Source organism: Dermacentor albipictus, unplaced genomic scaffold (genome assembly GCF_038994185.2).
Source record: "Dermacentor albipictus isolate Rhodes 1998 colony unplaced genomic scaffold, USDA_Dalb.pri_finalv2 scaffold_17, whole genome shotgun sequence".
In the NCBI taxonomy this organism is placed as follows: domain Eukaryota; kingdom Metazoa; phylum Arthropoda; class Arachnida; order Ixodida; family Ixodidae; genus Dermacentor; species Dermacentor albipictus.
Window position 1 is genome coordinate 569,675 of NW_027225571.1, and position 20,714 is coordinate 590,388.

The 20,714-nt window shown below is 43.9% G+C and overlaps 1 protein-coding gene across 1 annotated transcript in view; it reads left to right on the top strand.

Moving 5' to 3' along the window:
• LOC139051999 (uncharacterized) overlaps positions 1-20,714 on the top strand; it is a 66,109-nt gene that overhangs the window by 18,078 nt on the left and 27,317 nt on the right. The window contains exons 3-7 of the mRNA XM_070529065.1: positions 1,356-1,704; positions 2,291-3,217; positions 10,940-11,003; positions 12,459-12,578; positions 18,096-18,215. Coding sequence (XP_070385166.1) covers positions 1,356-1,704; positions 2,291-3,217; positions 10,940-11,003; positions 12,459-12,578; positions 18,096-18,215 — 1,580 coding nt within the window. The remainder of the gene's footprint in view (positions 1-1,355; positions 1,705-2,290; positions 3,218-10,939; positions 11,004-12,458; positions 12,579-18,095; positions 18,216-20,714) is intronic.

Below are 20,714 nucleotides of genomic sequence, written 5' to 3' on the forward strand. Positions count from 1 at the left end.
TACGAACAGTTACGAACAAGAGGTCCATGGTGCACCCATGTGCGATACATAGCGTGTGCGGCACATACTATGCGATGCTGGCTTGACGCATGAAAAGGGCTTGATGCAGTCGGCTCTTAAAAGCGGCCGCGCAAGCTTGTCACGAAATCATAAATAAATTGTCTGGCCGTAACCGCCTTATATAGTGGGACGAGGTTCGAAAGTTCGAAATGCAACAGAAAGTCAGTTGTGCAAGAGTAATCATTTATTGATTTTATCGTCTGCGACATGTTCAGAAAAGTATGAAGCATGCTAGGTGTGTGTGTGTGTGTGTGTGTGTGTGTGTGTGTGTGTGTGTGTGTGTGTGTGTGTGTGTGTGTGTGTGTGTGTGTGTGTGTGTGTGTGTGTGTGTGTGTGTGTGTGTGTGTGTGTGTGTGTGGGTGTGTAGAATAGGAGGGGGGTGGCAAATAAACTATGACCACATGGGCCGCTTGAAACGGCGCATAAATTTAAGTATACACGAACATTCTGGTATTTACGTGCCCTCGGTATACTGCCTCTGCCACTGCCCGGAATAGAGCCAGCAACATAGAGCTGTGCAACAACGCCATGCCAACTGATCTGTGCATTGTGGCAAGTGATATTTTGGTGCCATGTTATAAACTGAACGCTGTGCTGAGTAATGCGCAGGCCCACCATAAAGTAGACCTCTCCTACTATCGCCTTAGCTTTAGCTTTAGCACACTAAATGCACCGCCACATTAAAGGAAGCTGACGCGCCCGTCAATATAATGCCTCACGCTGCAAAGCATCGAAGCTTACAAATTCCTACAATGTGTTATGCGCGTAGTTTAACAAAAAACAATCGACAATGAGGTGTGTAGAATTTTGTTATCTGTTGCACCTAATTGAGTCTCTAACGTTAAATAACGCAAATATGACCATATTATATTATTCGGACTTTTGTACTGGCCGATAATTCAGGAACTGCCGATTTGCCGTAACAGCATAACTGCGTTATTGAATGAGCGTTCAGCGTCGACAACAAGCAAAATTCTCAGCTTCGTCACAATTATCAACAGAAAGCAAGCCATTGAACACGATATGTCTATAGGAGTAGCTTCTGCCGGTCAATAAGAAAGAAAGTCCCCACTCGTCGTAATGGAGACACGTGCGCCCGCTACAGGCAGTCCTAACCGCAGACGCTGCTCATCATCCCTGTGGACGCCCTCGCGCGAGCACGTCGCTACCGGCGCAGTGCAAATGTGAAAGACACTACATTTTGGCGGTTGGAGATTTAGAGTGCTTCTGGTGCCGAGTGACTCTCGCTACGAACACTCACCGTCTGTTCAACCTGCTCCGATTCCCCTGTCAAGGGCTCCGTCCTGCACCTCGTGGCGGTCATGCTGATGATAGCGTCCACGGACTCCACCACGCTGGCTACCCACGTCACCTTCTTCGTGCTCAGCGTGACCGGGACGCGGCTTCGGAACCTGCAGCTGACCTGCCTCGCGCTCAGCTGCTTCCTGTCGCTCCTGATGGAAGAGACGCTGGCGGTGCTGCTGATGGCCAGGCTCATCTTGAAGGCGGTCGAAGTGCTGCAGCAGGAGAGCGTCCAGGTGCTGCATCAGCGCGAGCTCTTCCGCAAGACGGTCACGCGCAATCCCGCCCTCAGCGCCCGGCCGGATATCCGGGAGGCCCTCCTGGGGAACATAGACGACACTGGTGAGCGGTTGAAACGCTCGCGTTTGACCCCCACTTGCGCAAAGCTTCGAGTGCGAGTTATTCAGGGGACGCATGGCCCCATAATATCCACGCGATGCGCCGATGAGGGGGTCGAACCATTCGACTGGGACGAGGATGGTGGGAAGTCCGTAGCTCTTAACGGAGTCGCCTGTGAATTTCCACTGGGATAGTTCGTAATCAAAGATTCGCTATGTCGCGATATTAAAACGCGGTTCTTCATAAAAATAGACAGTTTTCACAGTCCCCGGCAATCTATAGTGTTTAGAGCTCGAAACCCGCTTACCTCCGGTCACTATTGCTTCGAGCAGATTTGCTAGTCTCGGGACACGCGCTTACTACGGAGATGTCGCCTAATGAACTGCATATTTAGTAAATAACGCTGTGGTTTGGCGATTTGGGCAATGAAATAGAACGTATAAATGTTAACAAAAGCAAAAAAAAACAGCAAAAAACAGAAGAACAATGGCGTTAATTTGACTTAATAATTTTAATGCATTAAATAGCCGCTTTGTGATTTCTGAAATTCTTTTCACCAAATACCGTTTAATAATCTCTCTTTATGAAGGTTTAGAGTCGCCGGCAAGCACAAGTAGAGAACTCCCTACTTCTAGAGCGCCTTTGTCAGTACTTCAGACTGGTGAGACGCCTTCAACATCGTCTGGGCAGCGGGCCTCTAGTTCGGACATCCAAAGGCCAGCATCGCTGCCGGTCCTAAACGAGACTGCGGACCAGTCAGCCGTTATCGGGCCAGTGGACAGAGAAACCCAGTCCCTAGAGTCATCTTTGTCGGCCGACAGCAGTTTTCTGACGAGCGAAGATCTTTCTTTTCTGTTTGCGACAGAGCATTCTGACCGAAGAGGCACGAGAAACTTCAGTGCCGAAGATCACGTGCCCGCTAGCCCGTCTGTTAGCCCATCACTTTCCTCGAAGCCATCGCCCATCGTGGACAGCGACATTGCTGCAGGGAAACCGGCGAGCTCCGCGGACGTGGGCTACAAAACATGCGAGACGGAAAACTCTGTCTCAAACCAGACGACGGCGGAAGCGTCGGTCTGTTCCGTGAGCGACAAGGCGTGCAACGATGACAGTTCGTTGTGTCAAAAGTCGTCAGAAGGCTTGAAGGATTCTCAGGGAACGGGCTCGCAAGAGACGGAAGGGTCGAAGGCTGACCGAAACAGGAAGATCACCTGGAAGCGCATCTTGGGAAGGGTGGGCCACAGTGCGGCTGGAGCGTTTCCGCCACTGCGTTCCCTCATGGAGAGGTCGATGCTCTCCGGGTCCGACGCCCCCGTGCCGGTACTCGTGGAGAGCGGCGTCACGGACGGCAGCGGTCTGTCGGCGTCAGCCTCGGTGCGAGGAGTGGCGCTGAAATCTGCGCTGCTGTCCCCTAACCGCAGCAGAACGCGCAAGACGACGACGCTACTGGAAGATGGGAAGATTTTCTTTCCCGGTGAATCTTCGCCGCCGAAGAAATCAGACCAAGAGAAAAAAAGTACGTCTATTTCTGGGCCCCTTCATTTTTCTTTCGTCCCGTCGAATGTTGTGGCAGATGTATAAACGTAAACATCGTTAGCATAGCCGAACGTGTTTGCTATACCGTGAGTGTAGATAAATCTGCGACTCTTCGTAGGAATGCACCGAGCTATCGCTGATGATGTATAATTAGTTGCAGCAATGAAACCACTGGATCAGTAATAATGTCTCTCGAATCCCAGAAGGCCGATGCTTTCTGTTTCTAATTATTTGTCGGTTTGTGTGTCAAAATATGCCGTTCATCTTATGCGAGTTGATCAGTAGAAAAGAAGGAAAAAAATACAAATATGCACAAACACTAGAAGCTGTTCCTCTGTGTCCTCTGTTGTATTTCTGAGTATCCCTCTGAGCTACATGAACCAACTGGATGCATTTATTGCTTTGATAGATCATCGGGAAATAGTGAATGAGAGAAAGCTACTAAATCATATGTTTGCAATGGCGCTCCGTTTCAATGGAATGTTCAATATTGCCGCAATATTTGGAAAGTCAGAGTCAAAACGAAGCTCTCTTTAGAAGAGGCAAACCTTTACAACCTTGAAAACAGGTTCCGCTTGAGGAGTGTAGGTGCTCGTTGATTTTACATTGAATGCACTGTGGGAGATAGGAATTGTTATGATAGCTTGCTAGGAACAGGGGCGCTATAACGCAAAACTATTCCAAACTTTTCTATTCCGATTCTGCTATCAGCCCTCCACGATTGGTCAAAAACTTTTTTCGACCACGCCCACTTCAAGTGTCTGTCACGCGAGGTCACGAAAACCGCGATACCTCCCAATCTGATACGATGTGTACACACTGATTATGCATGATTTGACAGAAAAAAGAAAAACAGTTATTTCTGATTCGACGCCTTTTCGCCATTAGCCCTAGGCTATTGGTAAAAAGTTTTCGGGCTGCACCCACTTCACCTGCCGGTCACACGACGTCACAAAACCGCACAAACTCACCGCGTCAAAGTGACGTGTACGCGATAAAGATGCATTAATATGTGGAACAAAACTGCATTTTCTTCGGAATATCCGCAGGCTGCCCCGTTCCGAAAGGAATAAAAGATGGCTGCCGCCGATCGCTGAGACGCTGGCTACTCACACCTGCCGGAGAGCATGGGTGTATTTGCGCATAATAAAACTTCTTGCGTGGCCGTGTAACTTTTTCGAGCCCTTTCGGCACGCATACCACCTCATTCTGCCAACTCTTCTTTGCTGAGGGCCAGTTTTAGCGTCATTCTTAAGCTTCCGTTGCATGCCGCCGCGATTTTCGACCAGCCACCACAAGCTCAGTAAAGGAAAGCCGACCAATAATAGACGCCGGCACCACCCTCTTCATCCGGTTATCGATTTTCAGTGCACTGGCTCTGCCCCAGTGAATCCCTCTCCACTTGAACGTTCTCCTCGCCTCTTGTCAGCCAATTAGATACGACAAGCCACTCAGTGTGGGCAATGTTATTCGTTTTTCAAGCAAACAAAAGTGACCTCCTATGAATGAGGAGAGCGTTTGATTGGTCTGTTCAGACAACCCTGCGGGTGACCGCCCGGTGCTTGTGTCGGTGGTTACGCAAATTTGACGTCAGGAGATTGGAATAGAAACATATTGGAACAGTTTTACGTCATAGGGCCCCTGGTCACGGCAGCAAAAGTTTTCATTCGCAAACAGTATTTAAATACCTATTTTAGATTGGGTAACGCAGCATTGAGTCTCACAGTTTAACTTTTGCATTTCCGACTGCGCTCATAAATCAGTTTCTGGGAACACTTTTCTAGCGATAGCCAGGGCGTGTGTAAGATACTCGTGCTGCAAGCAAAATGTCAAATGGACTATACAATGCATACGGACTCTTTGATGCAAATAAAACCAACCATTTAGGGTGGTAGACCACACATTTTTTTTTAATCGGAAGCCAGGGTTCAAACAACTTTTTTCCGAATTAGTATGTCTTATTTAGCTTATTCAACCATTAAAAGTGCAGAAAATGGTCTATTTTATTTTTTGGCAGGTAACTCTTTCTCATAAAATGTGGCAGAAGTGCTAGTCGTGCCAGCAGTGATACGTAACTAACGAATTGCTGGACTGGGTAAATCTTTGGCATTTGTGTAGCTTTGCGCGAGAGCTGTGAAATAACATAGAATAAACGCATGTGATGAATATTAAGAAAGTAATGTTTGAAAAATTAAGCAAACTAAAAAAAATTGTCAATTTTGACAAACTTTATGTGCAGTATGAACTGTAAGTGCAAAATTGTTGCATAAGTTTAGTTTATTCTAGTTCGTTGCACCTATCTCTACGTGAGGGGGTTGTTCAAAATTTTATATGAGAATGTTCAATAAAAATCTTATCATAGTTCGCGTAACATGAAGCGCTTGTTTGTTCTTGTTTTGTTTTGAGAATAATCTTGTTTTGAGAAAAATGGAAACAAATTTCAAACCATGTGAAAGATGTCAAAAACTACACACAGGCCTAAAATGCCCCAGCGTCATTGTTGGAGCTCCCATGAGATGCATTAGAGTATCTTTTTGTTCGTGTGCCTGCTCGGTGACAACGTAAAAGGAAAAATGTATATTGAATCATATTTATATAAAAGAAATAGTACTGATTTTCGAATTCGCCATGCGAGGGTATGGGTTGGAAAACTCACTGTAACTCCCGATATACTGATGATAGGAAGATGATGTTTTGCGACATGTTGGTGAATGTGTGAACATGCTTAAAATGTAAAAAAAAAACATCTGTTTTGCGAAAAAAAAATTAACTTTTGAACGTGGCCTACCACGTTAAGTAAAATAGTATTTCGTACGCGAATGTGAACTAGAGCGTATCGCCTGCGCTCGACTTGAGCACTAAGGATCCTTTTTGCAGTGCATTTAGTAGGATAATTAGTTGAAAATAATTATTCAAACTTTTGAACACGCGTTCGAAATCATAAGTATGGTTCGCAAAAAAAGAAGAAAAAGAATTCTGTAAAAGCTTCTCAGAAACACCTGATGCCGCTCTTAATATTTCATTACTTTAAAGCGAGCCCATAAATTCCAAAAGGTAACGTTGCTACAATGTTGCGCTCATGTAATGCAACACATTTTGGAGCCTTTTTGAAGAATGAAACCCTCACGAGAGCCACAAAGAGCCGACAGTGCACGCACCCAGCTTAAGTAGCGCAATGAGAGCCGCAGAGGGAACTTGGCTCTGAAGAAAAACAGCCATGTTAATCGCAATTCATAAAGCAGAAAATAGAAAGTTGAAGTACTCATGTTCACTTCTCTTACGGTCAGCATGCGGACGTCGTTCGCGAAAAACAGACTTAATAGCCCTGCTGTCGAGGCGTGCAAACGATTATTCGCAACATGCTTTAGTCATATTTGGCAGGCTTTCTTCACAACCCCGAAATAAGTGGCACATGAAACACTACATTATGCTAGACTTCTAGTCGAAGCCGCCACGTGTTACATTATACTACTAACTGCACCGAATGCTTCTGAACACGCACTGCATCTTCTTCCAGTGCAACTCCTGCGCTAAAATAAAGGTTGCTTCTTTTTTGGTCTAGTTGGTTCATATTGTTACGTGCAGAAAGACGGAGACGAAAGAGGCTATTTACAGGCTATTTACACTGGAGCCAGACAGCCAGGCCTACTCTCGCTCGCGCCAACGGCATCGACCAACTTTATCATCGTTCTCGCGGTGGCTCGTCTCTTGAGCATCGCTCGATGATATCGTAATAATATTCACAGAAAAGATCAGTGCGCGGGAAATTAATACGAGGACAAGGTAGAAAGCATAAAACAAGCGCCTATTCTACTATTTCTAACCCTGTCTTTGTCTTCGTTTCGTTCTCATTAAATGCCAACTGCAACAAAATTTACAGCCGCGAAAAAAGCCTAGTTTAATACAGTGCAGACGTATTCGACCCTCTGTGCAAAATGTGACGTTTGGTAGACGAGTGCAAGCTTCACGAAAAGCTCGCGAAGTTAGCCATTTTAGATGCTGAAGCTTAAAAAAATGGAAAAAGACGCTGCCATTACTAGGTCTCGCCGGAATTGACGCATGACTTAGAGTGCGCGGCTTCTCAGCATGACCTCCGAGATCAAGCCGCGCCCGCGACTATCCGCGATGCACTGAAAGATCTCGGAGGCGTTATGCTGGGACTTACGTCATAGCGACAGCCATCAGGCGTACGCGCCGTTTGCTTAGGTGCAAACGGAAAACTAGGAAAATTAGGAACTGCAAAAATAGGAAAACTATGCAATAACTAGCTTTGCATCTTTGTCGAGATTGTTTATGGTATATGCTACTCATTCAGAACAACTTTAACTAAAGTAAATTTCCTTTAAGTGGGCCTTACTCTTTCCCTGAAACTAATATACAAAACATTGCATAATTTATCCTAATTTCAATTTCTTAGTTATTAGTTTCTCGTGGGCTTGTAGTTCAAGAAGGAGGGGGAAAGGAAATTTACAGTATAGTTTTATCTATATAGTCCTCAAATGTGGAGGAACGGAAGTGCAGCATGACGTGGGGTGAAAAGTAGTTTCAGTTCTTCGCTGTTTATATGAGATCGAAATTGAATGCGCCGAAATGCGAGAGCGCTTGGGATACACAGTTTTGGGGTGCTCCCAAACTTGACGGCTGGTTCAGAAGGAATCGAAGATTTGAACGGACCAAGCAAGCACGAAAAAAAAATTTAATATGGAGTTTTACGCGCCAAAACCGCTTTCTGATTGTGAGGCACGCCGTAGTAGAGGACTCCGGAAATTTGGGCCACCTGGGGTTCTTTAACGGGCACCTTAATCTAAGTACACGGGTGTTTTCGCATTTCACCCCCCCCCCCCCCCCCCATCTAAATGCGGCCGCCGTGGCTCGCAAGGTCAGCACGTCATACACTATCCGTTCCATCATTGTACTAAGTGAAGAGCCCAAGCATTTAAACTAGGTTTGTTCGAATAGTGAAATTTTTTTTAATCTAATTGAATGGGAATAATCGTGAAAAAGACCTCCGAATATCGCATCAAATATCGGCTATCTTCTAATTTCTAAACGAAGTGGCGAAATATGATGTTTGCTTGGAATTCGCTTGGGGAAAAAATGAGGCATCTTCAGCGAGTGCCACGTAACTTTAGCCAAACATTCAGAAAATGCAAATGCCCCGTAGCTGGACAAAACCAAGGTAATGTTGTTTGCCGTCACTTGCAGATACTGAGATTATTTTTTGCATTGAGGCTAATTAGATATCTGGTCTTAACTAATGAATCAGCTTCTGTAATATTATAATTACATAAAAAGCGTCAGTGAGAAAATTGTAGAGCATCGTGAAAAAATCCCGATACAGCCTTCTATCGCTAAATGTGTGCAACATAAAAGTCTTTTCCGAACGTGAAAGAAGCCCGCAAATACACGCAGTATTGCCGCGCGACTGGCCGCTCGAGGCACTTTGCGTATATTCGTAGGCTTGTTTCACGCTCGGAAAAACACTTTTATGTAGCACATATTGAGCAATAGAAAACTTAGCGGGATTTTCTCATGTTGCTCTACAATGTTCTAATTGACACTTTTCTTCTAATTTTAATATTTGAGAAGATAATAAATAATTAACATTGATTACATACTTAGCCGTAATCAAAAAAAATAATCTGAGTATCTCCAAGCGACGGCCAACAGCCTTAGTTTTGTTCTGTCCAGCTATGTGTCATTTGCATATTTTTATGGTTTGGCCAAATTTACGTGGGGCACTTTGTATATTATTTGACATATGTAATACCGCTTGCAACCAGATTTCTGGGAAAAAATGAGCAGCTTGTAAATGAGAAGCAGCTCGCTTCAGGTATCCGGGTCACCAATTCAATGACACTAATGAAAAACGGGAACAAACATCCCCAGATGCACGAGCTATGTCGTATTCGTTGAAGGAGAGATGCGAGAAGGAGAGGTGCAGCACCGCGCATTGCTTAAGAGGAAGCTTTAGCTCGGGTGCTCCTATCTTAATACATGTAAAAGGAGATTCGTTTTTCTCGGCAACCACTGCACCAAATTTGACGGGGTTTGCTGCATTTAAAAGAAAAGCTTAAAATCTAGTGACTGTTGGTTTCGAATTTTCGATTTAGGTCGTCAAATTTTTATAAAAATTTGGCGAAAATCGCAAATTTTCAGAAAACGAAACTATCAAGTTTACAATTCTGTAACTCAGCAAGAAAAAATGATATCGCAATTCTGTGAATAGTACCTGATAGCACATCTAAAGCGAACAAAATTGATATGTTACACATGAACCTCAAAAAATGGAGTAATGTGTAATTACAACTTTTGCAGAACCTTTGTAAACAACGTAACAAATTCACGTAAAATGTAAACTGACATATCAAATTTGTCCGCTTTGAATGGTCTAATGGATGCCGTTTACAGAATCGCGATATCTGTTCTTGATGCAGAGCTATTAGCTTGTAAACTTCGTTCTTCTATTTTTTTCAAACGTCTGAATTTTTGAAAATCCTTTTAACAAAATTCATGCCCTAAATCAAAATTCCGCTTCCAACAGTCACTAGAATTCAACTTTCTCTCTCAAATGCAACAAATTTCATTAAAATCGGTCCAAGGGTTATCTCAGAAAAACGTTTTTGCGTTTTTACATGTATTTGAATAGGCCGCGTCGGAGTTGGGCCCGAGCTAAAGCTTCCTCTTAAGGGCTGCAGAGATGGTGAGACTGGCCATATAACTAAACAAAAGAGTTCGTGTATAGGCTGCATAAAATACAGACAATTCTTATTCAATAACTGGACATTTTTGAACAGGGATAATCTGTCTCGTGTGTTAGCTCAGGCTTAATACTTTCCATAATTCTTTAGTGTGTTTTCAATACTGTAGAAGAAAACAGCTGCTTAGAATTATTGGTTTAGAAGTAGAACTGCTTCTCGGCCGCAATATATTTACCTGTGCGCACATGCTGTGAGAAAGTTTGGCCAAATAGCTCCTTTCGCTTATTGTTAAGACGTCGTAGCGTGTTGTTCAAGCAGGCGGAAAACGAACGTTCGCTTACCGTGACACTCCGCATGTAAGTGCTCTGTGATTTCTTCGAAAAAAGAACCAGTTGGCTTCGACGGACTGTTTTGAGAGCTTAAAGCAAATGAAGTGCGAAATTTCGAGGTTTGCTGTTTTTCTCTGGTATAGTATTGTACAAGCTGATAATAGAGGCTGATAAGTTTCTCAGCCATTGATGGGCTCGAAAACACACCTGAAAACGAACCGTGGATAACATCGCTAGGGCCAGGCAAATGAACAAGTGGAGACGCATTGTCGAGACGCGAAGAAAACACGAGATCGAGCACACTAGTTTATTTTTTTCTTTCTGGCCCCATACAACCTCTTTGAAATTCAATGTAGAGCGCGTATAGACGATGTTGCTCTCGATATCATCATTTGAGGTTGCTGATGCCAGATCTAGCCATTGGTCAATAAGTGCTCAATGCAAGTATTTCAAGTAACTGAACATGACTAAGAACAATATGCTTTTGGTCATTCATGACTACAGCGTACCACGTAAAAAACACTGCTTCTATAAACGCGAAACACCCTGCATAGTAATGGTGTCAAATTGTCAGGTAATATCACGTAGCCTAGTGCTTAGTCGAATAAACAGCATCATGTCCACCTTTTTTTCCCAGCTTCCACTAAGTCGTTGGGCTTATCTCCATTTCAGGAAAACTGTTTGTGCCTGAAGAAGACCGGCATGAAGTGAGGGAAATATACTTTTGGAAAAAAGAGTAAGCATCGAAAAATAGCTTTATCAACTTTGCCAAACCCAGGGTTCTTTTTCATTTGGCGTGTCCATACGATCCAAAGCGAAGAGAATGTGCGACACTGACTTTCGGTGATATTACGGTTATTTGTCTTAGGCAGTCAAGAACTCGTGCAGGATCGGTTGCTCAAAGAGGAATATGTGGTAGTTTTCACATAAATTGCCGACTTTAATTTTCTTGTTTTTTTTTATTTTAAGCGTAACTTTGAATTTAGCCGCGCTTAATACATCCTTTTCCCCTCACCTCCTTCCCCCGTTAAAAATAGCATATTTTTGCCCACTTTGGTAGTTTCTTTTATTAACTGCGCAAAAATACAAAAAAAAATGGGAGCATCGACGGAAAAGCTTCGCATGTTCACAAGCATTCGAAAGAGTACATCGACATTATTATAAGCTAAGACTTCGTGTCAACGAAAGACCGTGCAGATGGCTATAAACAGGCATTTACTTGCGCAGGTTTTTCATTTACATTTGATGTAAGCTCGTGATCAAAAGTTTGAAGAGTAAAAGTGCCGCGACATAATTTGTTTTCCTTGCAGCTAGTGTATGTCGGCCTAAATCCAGTGGTACAGCCTGGTGTCCAAACTGTTACTCGCTAGTGTGCCTCTATACTGTGTCCTATGCCCACGGACCCCTGTGTTATATCAGGTTCCGGTGTTCTTGAATACGGAATGAAAGAGACTGGCATTCTAGCGCCAATGTCAACCACGAGCACACTGTGTCCCTTCCTCCAGTTTCCTAGAGCAGGGCAAACCTTTTAGGATTAAATGTGCGCGTCAACGCTTCATCCATAATATAACCGAATTATGTTCACGAATCTTAGGAGCATTAATTGTGCATTGAACTGGTCGGCAACTGATTCGGTGAGCGATCAAATGGACAACTCGCCCTATAATGAGTCCTAGGTTCACTAAGCATACATTTGCTACTCTTACTCATGTTTCATTAAAAGGATCATACTGATCACGACGAGTTCAGTGAAATTTGGCTCATTTTTTGCGAATTTTTGACGCATTTCACGAAGTTTTGAGATGCAGAATGACGTAAGCGACCCTTGCACATTTTCGTGGCCCCGACCACCTATATTATGCTATTATGGCTGGCTCAGAAGCTCACCGTTATTCCTTGAAAAGCTTTGAAACTTGAAAGATCGGTAATTAGGGAAAAGGGGAGAGATTGTGACGGTAACTAGGTAAGCATATCTGCAGGCTTTGCTTTGTTGCATGTACAAATGCTATGCTAGACACTGTTTATTTAGCAGCATGAGGATCGAAAATAACTATAACGCATTACTGGATACAACAAAAGAGGTGTAGAAGCGAAGGACCTGATTAAAAATTGTTGTTTGGATTGTTGCGAACGCAGAATGTCAACTATATTGATTTCCCGTGTTTCCCGTACTCTGTTACGTACTTTTCAGGCGCTATCACACTATACACAAGAAGCTTCTCCTCAGTGTTGTCATCATGTGCGCTCTAGCATCTATAATGAACCTGACGAGCAATGGAGGCAATCTCGAATTTTTGCTTTACTTCAAGAGGTAGGTCGTTGCTATGCATCTTACCTGCACGACATCTCTTCTGCCTGCCTCCTTGAAGTATACACTATATGTGTTGTTTTCTTTGGTCCCAATTTGCTGGACAGTATCGTTGACAAACTCAACCATTACTGGTCTACATATGAGTATTGTTTATTATGCCGAACCCAGTCGTGTATAGAAAAAAATACATTTATTTATTTATTTACTTATTTATTTATTTATTTATTTATATGCAGTGCCTCAAACATTTGCTGGATAAACGTTATATAAAAGCGAGGCTGAGTACACAAATGAACTAGAATGCATAATAACCTCCAGCAGCAAGCACAGAAATCAGTAACTTATAAAAACAGCAAGATCAAGAAACGCTGAAATCGGCCAAATGTACAACGCGGTAAAAAAGGTAAAATAAAAAAATGAATAACTTATTGGATATTGAAATCAACAAGTAAGGAATGAATTGTACAGAAAGGGTGGTAAAAAATTGCTGGGTATATAACTTGGTAAGTAAAAAACGCACAGAACTTGATAAACAACAGTATGAAATCGACAGAAACATGGTAAAGAAAATGCCTCAGATAATGCAAGCAGATCATGTAATCAGGCGAGAAGTGATTCACTGACAGGATTAAAATGTGCAGGATGAACATGCACACTGACTACGATAATTATTGCTCTGATAATAATGCACACCGGCCATGTAGGATGCATATCCGTCATTACGATCGTCTAACGTGTGCAAAATACTGTGGAGACTACGTTCAATTGGCGCCGCTTCTAAGAGCACTTTTCCGTGACACGTGATAATACTAAGACTGAACAGCCATTGATCTCTACTGTTATGCTCACACAGTTCATGCAGAGGCCGAAGAAGCTCAAGTAGGTACAGCTGTGGCAAATAATAGCAACTGTTGGAAGCAACCAGTGAACGTCAATGAAGTTTAGAACATGTGAAGGTATCTGAAAAATGGTTGTTTGCAGTGCTTGAAGCTTTCGGGTGACTTTGGTAAGGTTTAGTGCTTTGTGCACTTGGCGTGCCAGTGCGGCTGAACAAGTAGTTTTTGAGAAGATATAAGCGTTGCAAGCAAGCGCTCACCAGTTATAGGGAAGCATTTATTTCATGTACTGGATATGGGGATATGTACGGCATGTCCTATTACAGCATCAGATTCTGACCTATTTGGATCATGATCACGACATGCAAAGACGTTAGTGGTGGGCAAATATTAGAAGTTTCGAATACGAACCGAAAATTAAACACTAAGGGTGCGATCGGAGATGGTTGTTCGGCGCGTTCGTTCGGTTGCCGGCGCGCGCGATTGGCCTACTCCGCGCCGACGTCGCCAGCCGCGGGGCGCCGCCCCGTTTTTGGTGACGTCAAAATGACGACACGCTCCTGTCACGCCGACCGAGCATTTGGTCCGAATGCGACGGGAGTTGAGAAGTTTGGAGCGATCATACAGCTTCGCATGGCGCGTCTGGTGGATTGGATTGGATCCAACAGGCGGGCTTTCCGGCTGCGGAATGGCACGTTTGAATCCAATCCATAGTTTAATTCTAGAAAATGGCGCTTCCGTTGGAAACTTAGGTTGATGCGCTGGCGTTTCTAGAGGAAGGAGGAGAGCGGGTGGCGGTGCGAAACGCGTTCGAAGAAATGGCAGAAAGTGAATTTCGGCGTCGTTTTTGTTTCTCGAAAGAAATAATTCGTTGGTTGTACAGAGAAATCGACAACATCATCGGTGCCAGCGAGCCACTGGGATGTTGTCGCTGCCTCTTGAAAAGTGCGCCACTCTTCCCGTCGTTTTTTTTTTTCTTTTTCCTTCTCGCTGTGTGCGACACCACCTAGGGACGACGCAAAGAACCTAATAGTTATAAATTGCAGTAGTCACACGTACTACTATTTGAAAACGTGTTTGGGCTTGAGAAGAAAAAATACATTTTTTTAGATAAAGATTTCATTTAATTGGAAGACGAGAAACATTTGGCTTTGTAGTATACTGTTTGCAAGCAGACGACAAGCGACGGAGGTAAACTTCCGGGGAGGTCACCGCTTCCTGATTGGCTGCTCTCTCACCGCTCCCCTGTCACAAATTTTGCATACTGCAACTTTGTGACGTTGCAGCAACTGAACAGAACGCGTATCGAACAAAATATCTCCGATCACGCCCTAACTATTCGTATTCGAAAATGAACTATTTGGTATTTTTGAATGTTTGAAACTAACCAAATATTTCGCGACAGCCGACTCGTAATGTATGGTTACTGCTCTCCATCTGCTAAACAAAGTACCGCACATTATCAGAAGTGAAACAAAGAGAAATATTTTTCGAAGGAATGCAGAAACAAGATGGATGATGCAAATTTTGTTTTTGATTTCGCGGCAGAAGTCTACATGACAATCTGAGAGTATTGGTTGCAGTCTGTCATATAATGATTTGGCAGTCTAGTCATGCAGCAGTTTTGTCGTTTATGCAACGGCCAGAGGTGTTTTTCTTACAACTGACCCTTTCTCATGTGTTTACGGCACACAAGTCCTTCAGCAGCATTGCTTTTTTCTTTAACCACAACTTTCCAATTTTATTTCTGGCAACCACTATTTAGCGCATTGTAAAGCTCTATTCTACACTGCAGCCATTCAATCGAAAGCATGTTTGCAACCATGCTCTAAATATACTGAGAGGCCATTTGCGCAGTTTGTAATGACGTGTAGTAATCTTGTGTTTAAATCTGATTCTTTGTTTCTGATAGTATGCTGCTGTTTTTTTTCTTTTGTTTTCGAGGACGTGGGAGGGCTAGTCACTACAGGCATCGTACTTAAGTAAGCAAAAAAAAGTTCCTGCTCTTAATATGCATATACGTCTTCCGTGGACTATTCGATAGTCAGTTCAATATTGGATAGTTACTATTCGTACTCGTCTAGTATTAGGAAAACCGGGTATTCGCTTGACTCTAATAGAGAGATCACAAGTGGAGCGTGAGATTAGTTACCCTCATGTGCACTTACATTCTAAATGTAACACACTAATAACCTGCGACAACGAATACAATTTACCAGCGCTTCCACCTCCCATACTGACTATAAGATCACGTAGTTAGTAGGTATCCTCCGGTAATCCTATTAAGGGCCCTTACCCCTGTGTGAGATAAGTAAACGTATATGCCAATACGCGGCTTCCTTGACAGAGACATAATACGCTAGGAAATGCAAGGACTTCCTCTGCACAATCACTTGTGAGGCTAGCGACTTCTGGTTATTAAAAACAAAGAGGGGGGTGGGGAAGAAAAGCAAAGGAAAAAAAAAGAGTCTCCGTCACGCGCTTGAAAACGTTGGACCTTGTATTTGTTGTCTCGCTGTGTCTGTTTACCGAGTAGTGCATCCGTACCTTTGGAGATTAGCCACTTACGCACTCCTCAATTGACACGAACCGGTTCAACTGGGCCGATGACTCAAGCATGTGCTCATACATTTATTAGTCAACCTTGTAAAGTTGCCCTGTAATATGCCTCATGACCGTGGCTATAAGAACTTGAGTGGTGATCCCTCTTCTAGTGGTCTCAATGAAGCACCTTTTGCCCTTGTCTTGCCGAGATGAGATGTGAGCAGTGGAATACGATGACTGCTTAGAGTCAACACGCTGATTTTCCTGTTCAGAAGCGTTCATGGGCATCTTTCTTGAAAAGTAGCCAACTGGCATCAAACGCAGTTGTGGTTTGCTGCTCCATATCGCACACAAATCCCAAGATGCAATCCGCAATATTTGCTACAACGGGGGAGAGCGCGATGCCAGTAGTCGACAGTAGAGTAAGGTTACACCATTACACCGTTACACCGTTACACCGTAACCAGCCGTCAATAGTCTATAACGATAGTCGATGCAGGATAGCCTGAAGTGATTGCAACAAGACGTGCGTTATGAAAGATGGTCTCAACTTGTCTCTTCCTAAGCTTACGAGTCATTTGTTTGCAAAAACTACCTGAGATGGCAGAAACCTAGATAATATGAGTCAAAGTACGACGCATGTGCCGCTTCATTGAATCAGGCATTTCCCAATAGTTTCTTTTTTCACTTGACGGTCAATTCACTTGTGGAAAAAATAAATGTGGGAAGTCTGCCCAGAAGACTTCTGAGATCTGCTTGGGTAGTTCACGGTACAGCAGGCAGGTATTTTAGGGGAAGGAAAAGAATGAAGGCCGACTGCCCGTGCATGCGAAGTGCTGCTGCAAAGTCACGAAGCGTCGACTTCCGAGACCAGGCCGCTTACTTTCAGTGGCTTAAGTCGAAGGATCTCGATGCGTCATTCCGCTCCCTATAACAGAGATCAGTTTAAATTGCTCATATATACCGGCCATGAAACGGCTCCCATATTGTTGGCGGAATCGAAAAGCATGCAGGCGGCAGCGCTGGTGTTCGCTGGTGAGTTTTGAAAAGTGAATGTCGCGAGATTTTTGTCTGTCTATATTTCTGAGAAATCAAGAGGTGAAGACGCGCACAAACGCGTTCCTGTCAAAACACACGTGCTATCAAAAACTATTCATGCGACTTAGTCTCACGTTAGACAGCACTATATATATACAAAGAACGCTGAAAACAAAACAAATCAGTTTCGACCACTCGATTGTTCCGTAAAAAAATGCCATTCTTTGACGGTTTTAATTTACACATAAAAGATTAGCGCCAGACATTTCCCTTTTCAAATTTCGCGCCCAAACTACGGCACCACTGACGTCAGCTTGACACCGTGGATTCCATTTTATATTCGCGTATTTGCGCCGCCCATACGACACAATGTATCGCAAATGTTGCTGGTTATGGGGAACGATTCGCTCTCAGCAGATCAATGACGTCACATTAAGCTGGCCCGCAAGTAAGAAGTCAGTGTGTCGTCACGCATTTAATAATGTAATTTCTTACTTACCAAGCCTCTCATAAGTCTAATAATGGCCTATTTGCGACTCCTTTATAGTTATCATCTTAGAACAACCTCATGTTTTTAAACAAAGCTTTCTTTCCCTGCTTCACTACTTTGCGGTGGCTGACTGCTACTGTCTTGCTGAGTAAATGACTTGGGCCACTGAGTATGTGAAATTTGCAATGTGCCAATTCATATGTTTCCATTCCGCAGAGTGGGTGCATGCAACTATCGCACAAGGGATATAGAAGCTTGAGATATATTTAGGTATCTGACATTCTTCTTTGTGCATCATCAACATTCTAGCCTATCGACAAGCATCACACATCACTTTCGTCCTCGTGTATCACACAGCTAATCAGATGGACGATGACGCTGGGCTGCATGCGTCATCCGCATCTGCTGCTACCTCTACCACTCAAACAAGCCTCGCATCATGTAGATTTCAACGTGACTTTGGATTTGCGTATTTTCTCCCTATTGTATGCCTGTAAAAGGGTTGAGCGAGCTTTGTCGCAACAGTTGCCGTGCAAATACCTTCACAAAACAACTATGTTTCACTACTCCACAATTACTTTACTTATGCCTCGTTCTCTACCCCCTTAGGAATTTTGGTCAAGATTCCATCATATCGGCGAAAAACTGGTGGATGCTCTTCCTCCCTATGGAGCTCCTTGCTTTTCTCCTCCACTGGCAGTTCATGTGGTTCACGTTTCTTCACCACTTGTGCGTATCCACTTTCTCCGCAGATATACTGTAGTGGCTCCAGTTTTTTGGAAGATGTCTCACGCTGGAATGCCGTTTGTTTGAATTTGCAATTACGTTATTGTGTTGTCTAATAAACAGCGTCTTTAGGGACACATCTACAGCACCATATCGTCAAAAAAAAAAAAACTCTCTCTCTTAGTGGTGTGTTAGTTGCACGACAGGCTTCGAAGATCTTGGGTGTGAACGTAGCTCGAAGGATAGATAGAACTGCTCAGAAAGATGGGACTAATAACGCTGAAAACAAATCATGGACAACAAATTGGTTACGCGGTGCAACAAGAGATGAGGGGGAGCAAGACATGGCAGCTCAAGTGCGCGTTGCCTGTCTGCGGATCCAAATTCCCACGTATCGCATCTTTCGATCACCACATAGTTGAGCACTGGGCTGCCGCTCCTCAGATAATGCGAATTTTTGACATCACTTGATCCTACTTATTATTTCGCGTCGGACACAAAAGTGTAGCCGAGCTTCGCGACGCTGTCTCTGAAGTGCTGTCTCCGAAACGTTGTCACAGAAGTGAGCATGTTGCCACGTCGGCCTCCGTAAAGTCTTTTCCTTTTTTCCCCCTCCATCTGCGCGCCACCTTTGCCGCCGTGACTGTAGAGCCGGCCAGATCTCATGCATGCGCAGTTGGCTCGGTATGGCGACACCGTAGCATTCGCAGTGAAAAGCGTAGTCGCGCATGCGTAGATACCTCAAAAGGGTATCGGATCGCGAATCACGGTAGGCTATAACCCCCTCTGTAGTTAGGTGCGACGCTGTGGAAGGTATACAGCTACGTGCGCGCGCGCTTTGCGTATTCACGCGGGAAAACTTGTGCATCATGTATTAGAAGAAAAACATAATTGAGCGTTACACTCTTCCAGGGAATAATTAACGTTACACTTGAGAAAAGTTGTGCACTAACGAATAATTACGCCAGCGCTGTGTAATTATGTTGTATTGCTTTTTTTAGCCTCTGGGTTCTATTTCACCAACGTTTCAAAATTGCTTTCGAGAAAGAATTCTTCTTGGCTTGGTTGATGTTTGAGTCAGCTATTTTAATCGACGTGTTCTACAATGTTCATACGGGCAACACCTCAGAGAGCTCACAACGAGGCGTCCGGATGCATCTGAGCGCAGGCGCACTCTCGAGCGTGGGAACATAAACGTCACAGTGTCCATGGTTGCAACGCGGCAGCTACACGCCATCGATGCATCGGAGTGGGGATGAACGTCAGGCTACATGGGACGTGACCCGGAGGCGTATATTGAAGATCTGGAAGGCACAGTGCCTTAGCAACCGCAGTTGAACGCGATTGACTGATTGACTGAAACGCCACCGGCGGACGCTCTGGTATCGTAATTCTCACAGCCGTGAGGGTTATTGCCTTTGCGTGTCGCCCACGATAGGTTAGGTTAGGTTAGGTAAAGATTAATGTTAGATTAGGTTACGGTTAAGGTTAAGTTAGGTTAGCGTAAAAGGCATTAGGGTGGCACGGCGTACTGTAAGAGCGGTGGCAAGGGTGTCGAGCGTCGCCGGCGGCGTTTTAGCCAATCGCGTTTAACTGCGGTTTCCAATGCGCTGTGCCTTCTAGATTTGCAATATATGCGACCCGGAGGAGGAGGAGGAGGATGGAACTTTATTATTTCAGAAATTATTGTGCCGTTTATTTTTGGGTAGTTCCTCCTAAGGCCGGAGTTCGACGCTGTTGGCCCTGTTGACATGCCTCACATGCTATACATATACTGACCGTCGCCTGGCAGCTGCTTTGTTCGCAGTGCCGCTTGTCATATTACAGATAACTTTGTTACCACACTCAAAAGACATTGCATGACGTTCACTCGGTGCGATATTCCAGTCATTACATATTAAAGTGAAAAAAAAAGTAAGTTATTCACGCGATGTGTTGAACTGACGTCGTTTGGATTTAGAGTTCGATGTCATAATCGTTTGGCTACGAAAAAACATGTAGTGGTGTCTTTCTATACGGAAATCCTTGAGGCAGCTTCCACAGCGTTACACCTTAAGTATGTACATGAAAGAGAATATAATAAGATATTCAACAAACTGGAATTTAGGAGAAAGGAAATAAGGGCTCTGCACGTTCAGCAACAAGCCGAGAGAGCAGCATATAGTTTCTTTTGTCGTCGAAATTTTTGTCTTAATAATCCAAGTTTAAATAACGAGTGCCTGTGTAGATCGTTGTGTTACGCATAAATGATTTGTGAAGTACTGCGTTAGTCGAATTCAGAAGTAGATACAGATAAGTTGGGGACTCGTTTTCTGCAAAAAAATTGTCTTAAGTGTGGCCAATTGTTTTTCCACTAGTCATATTTTTCAAAGCCTAGGCACAAAATCTAGCGAAATTGCAGATACAGTCGTCCAGCCATAAACTCTCAATGTTCGCAGTGACCGAGTGCAAAAGCGCTTGGAGTTGTATTTGTTTTTGAGATAACGGGAGCACTAGAAGGTT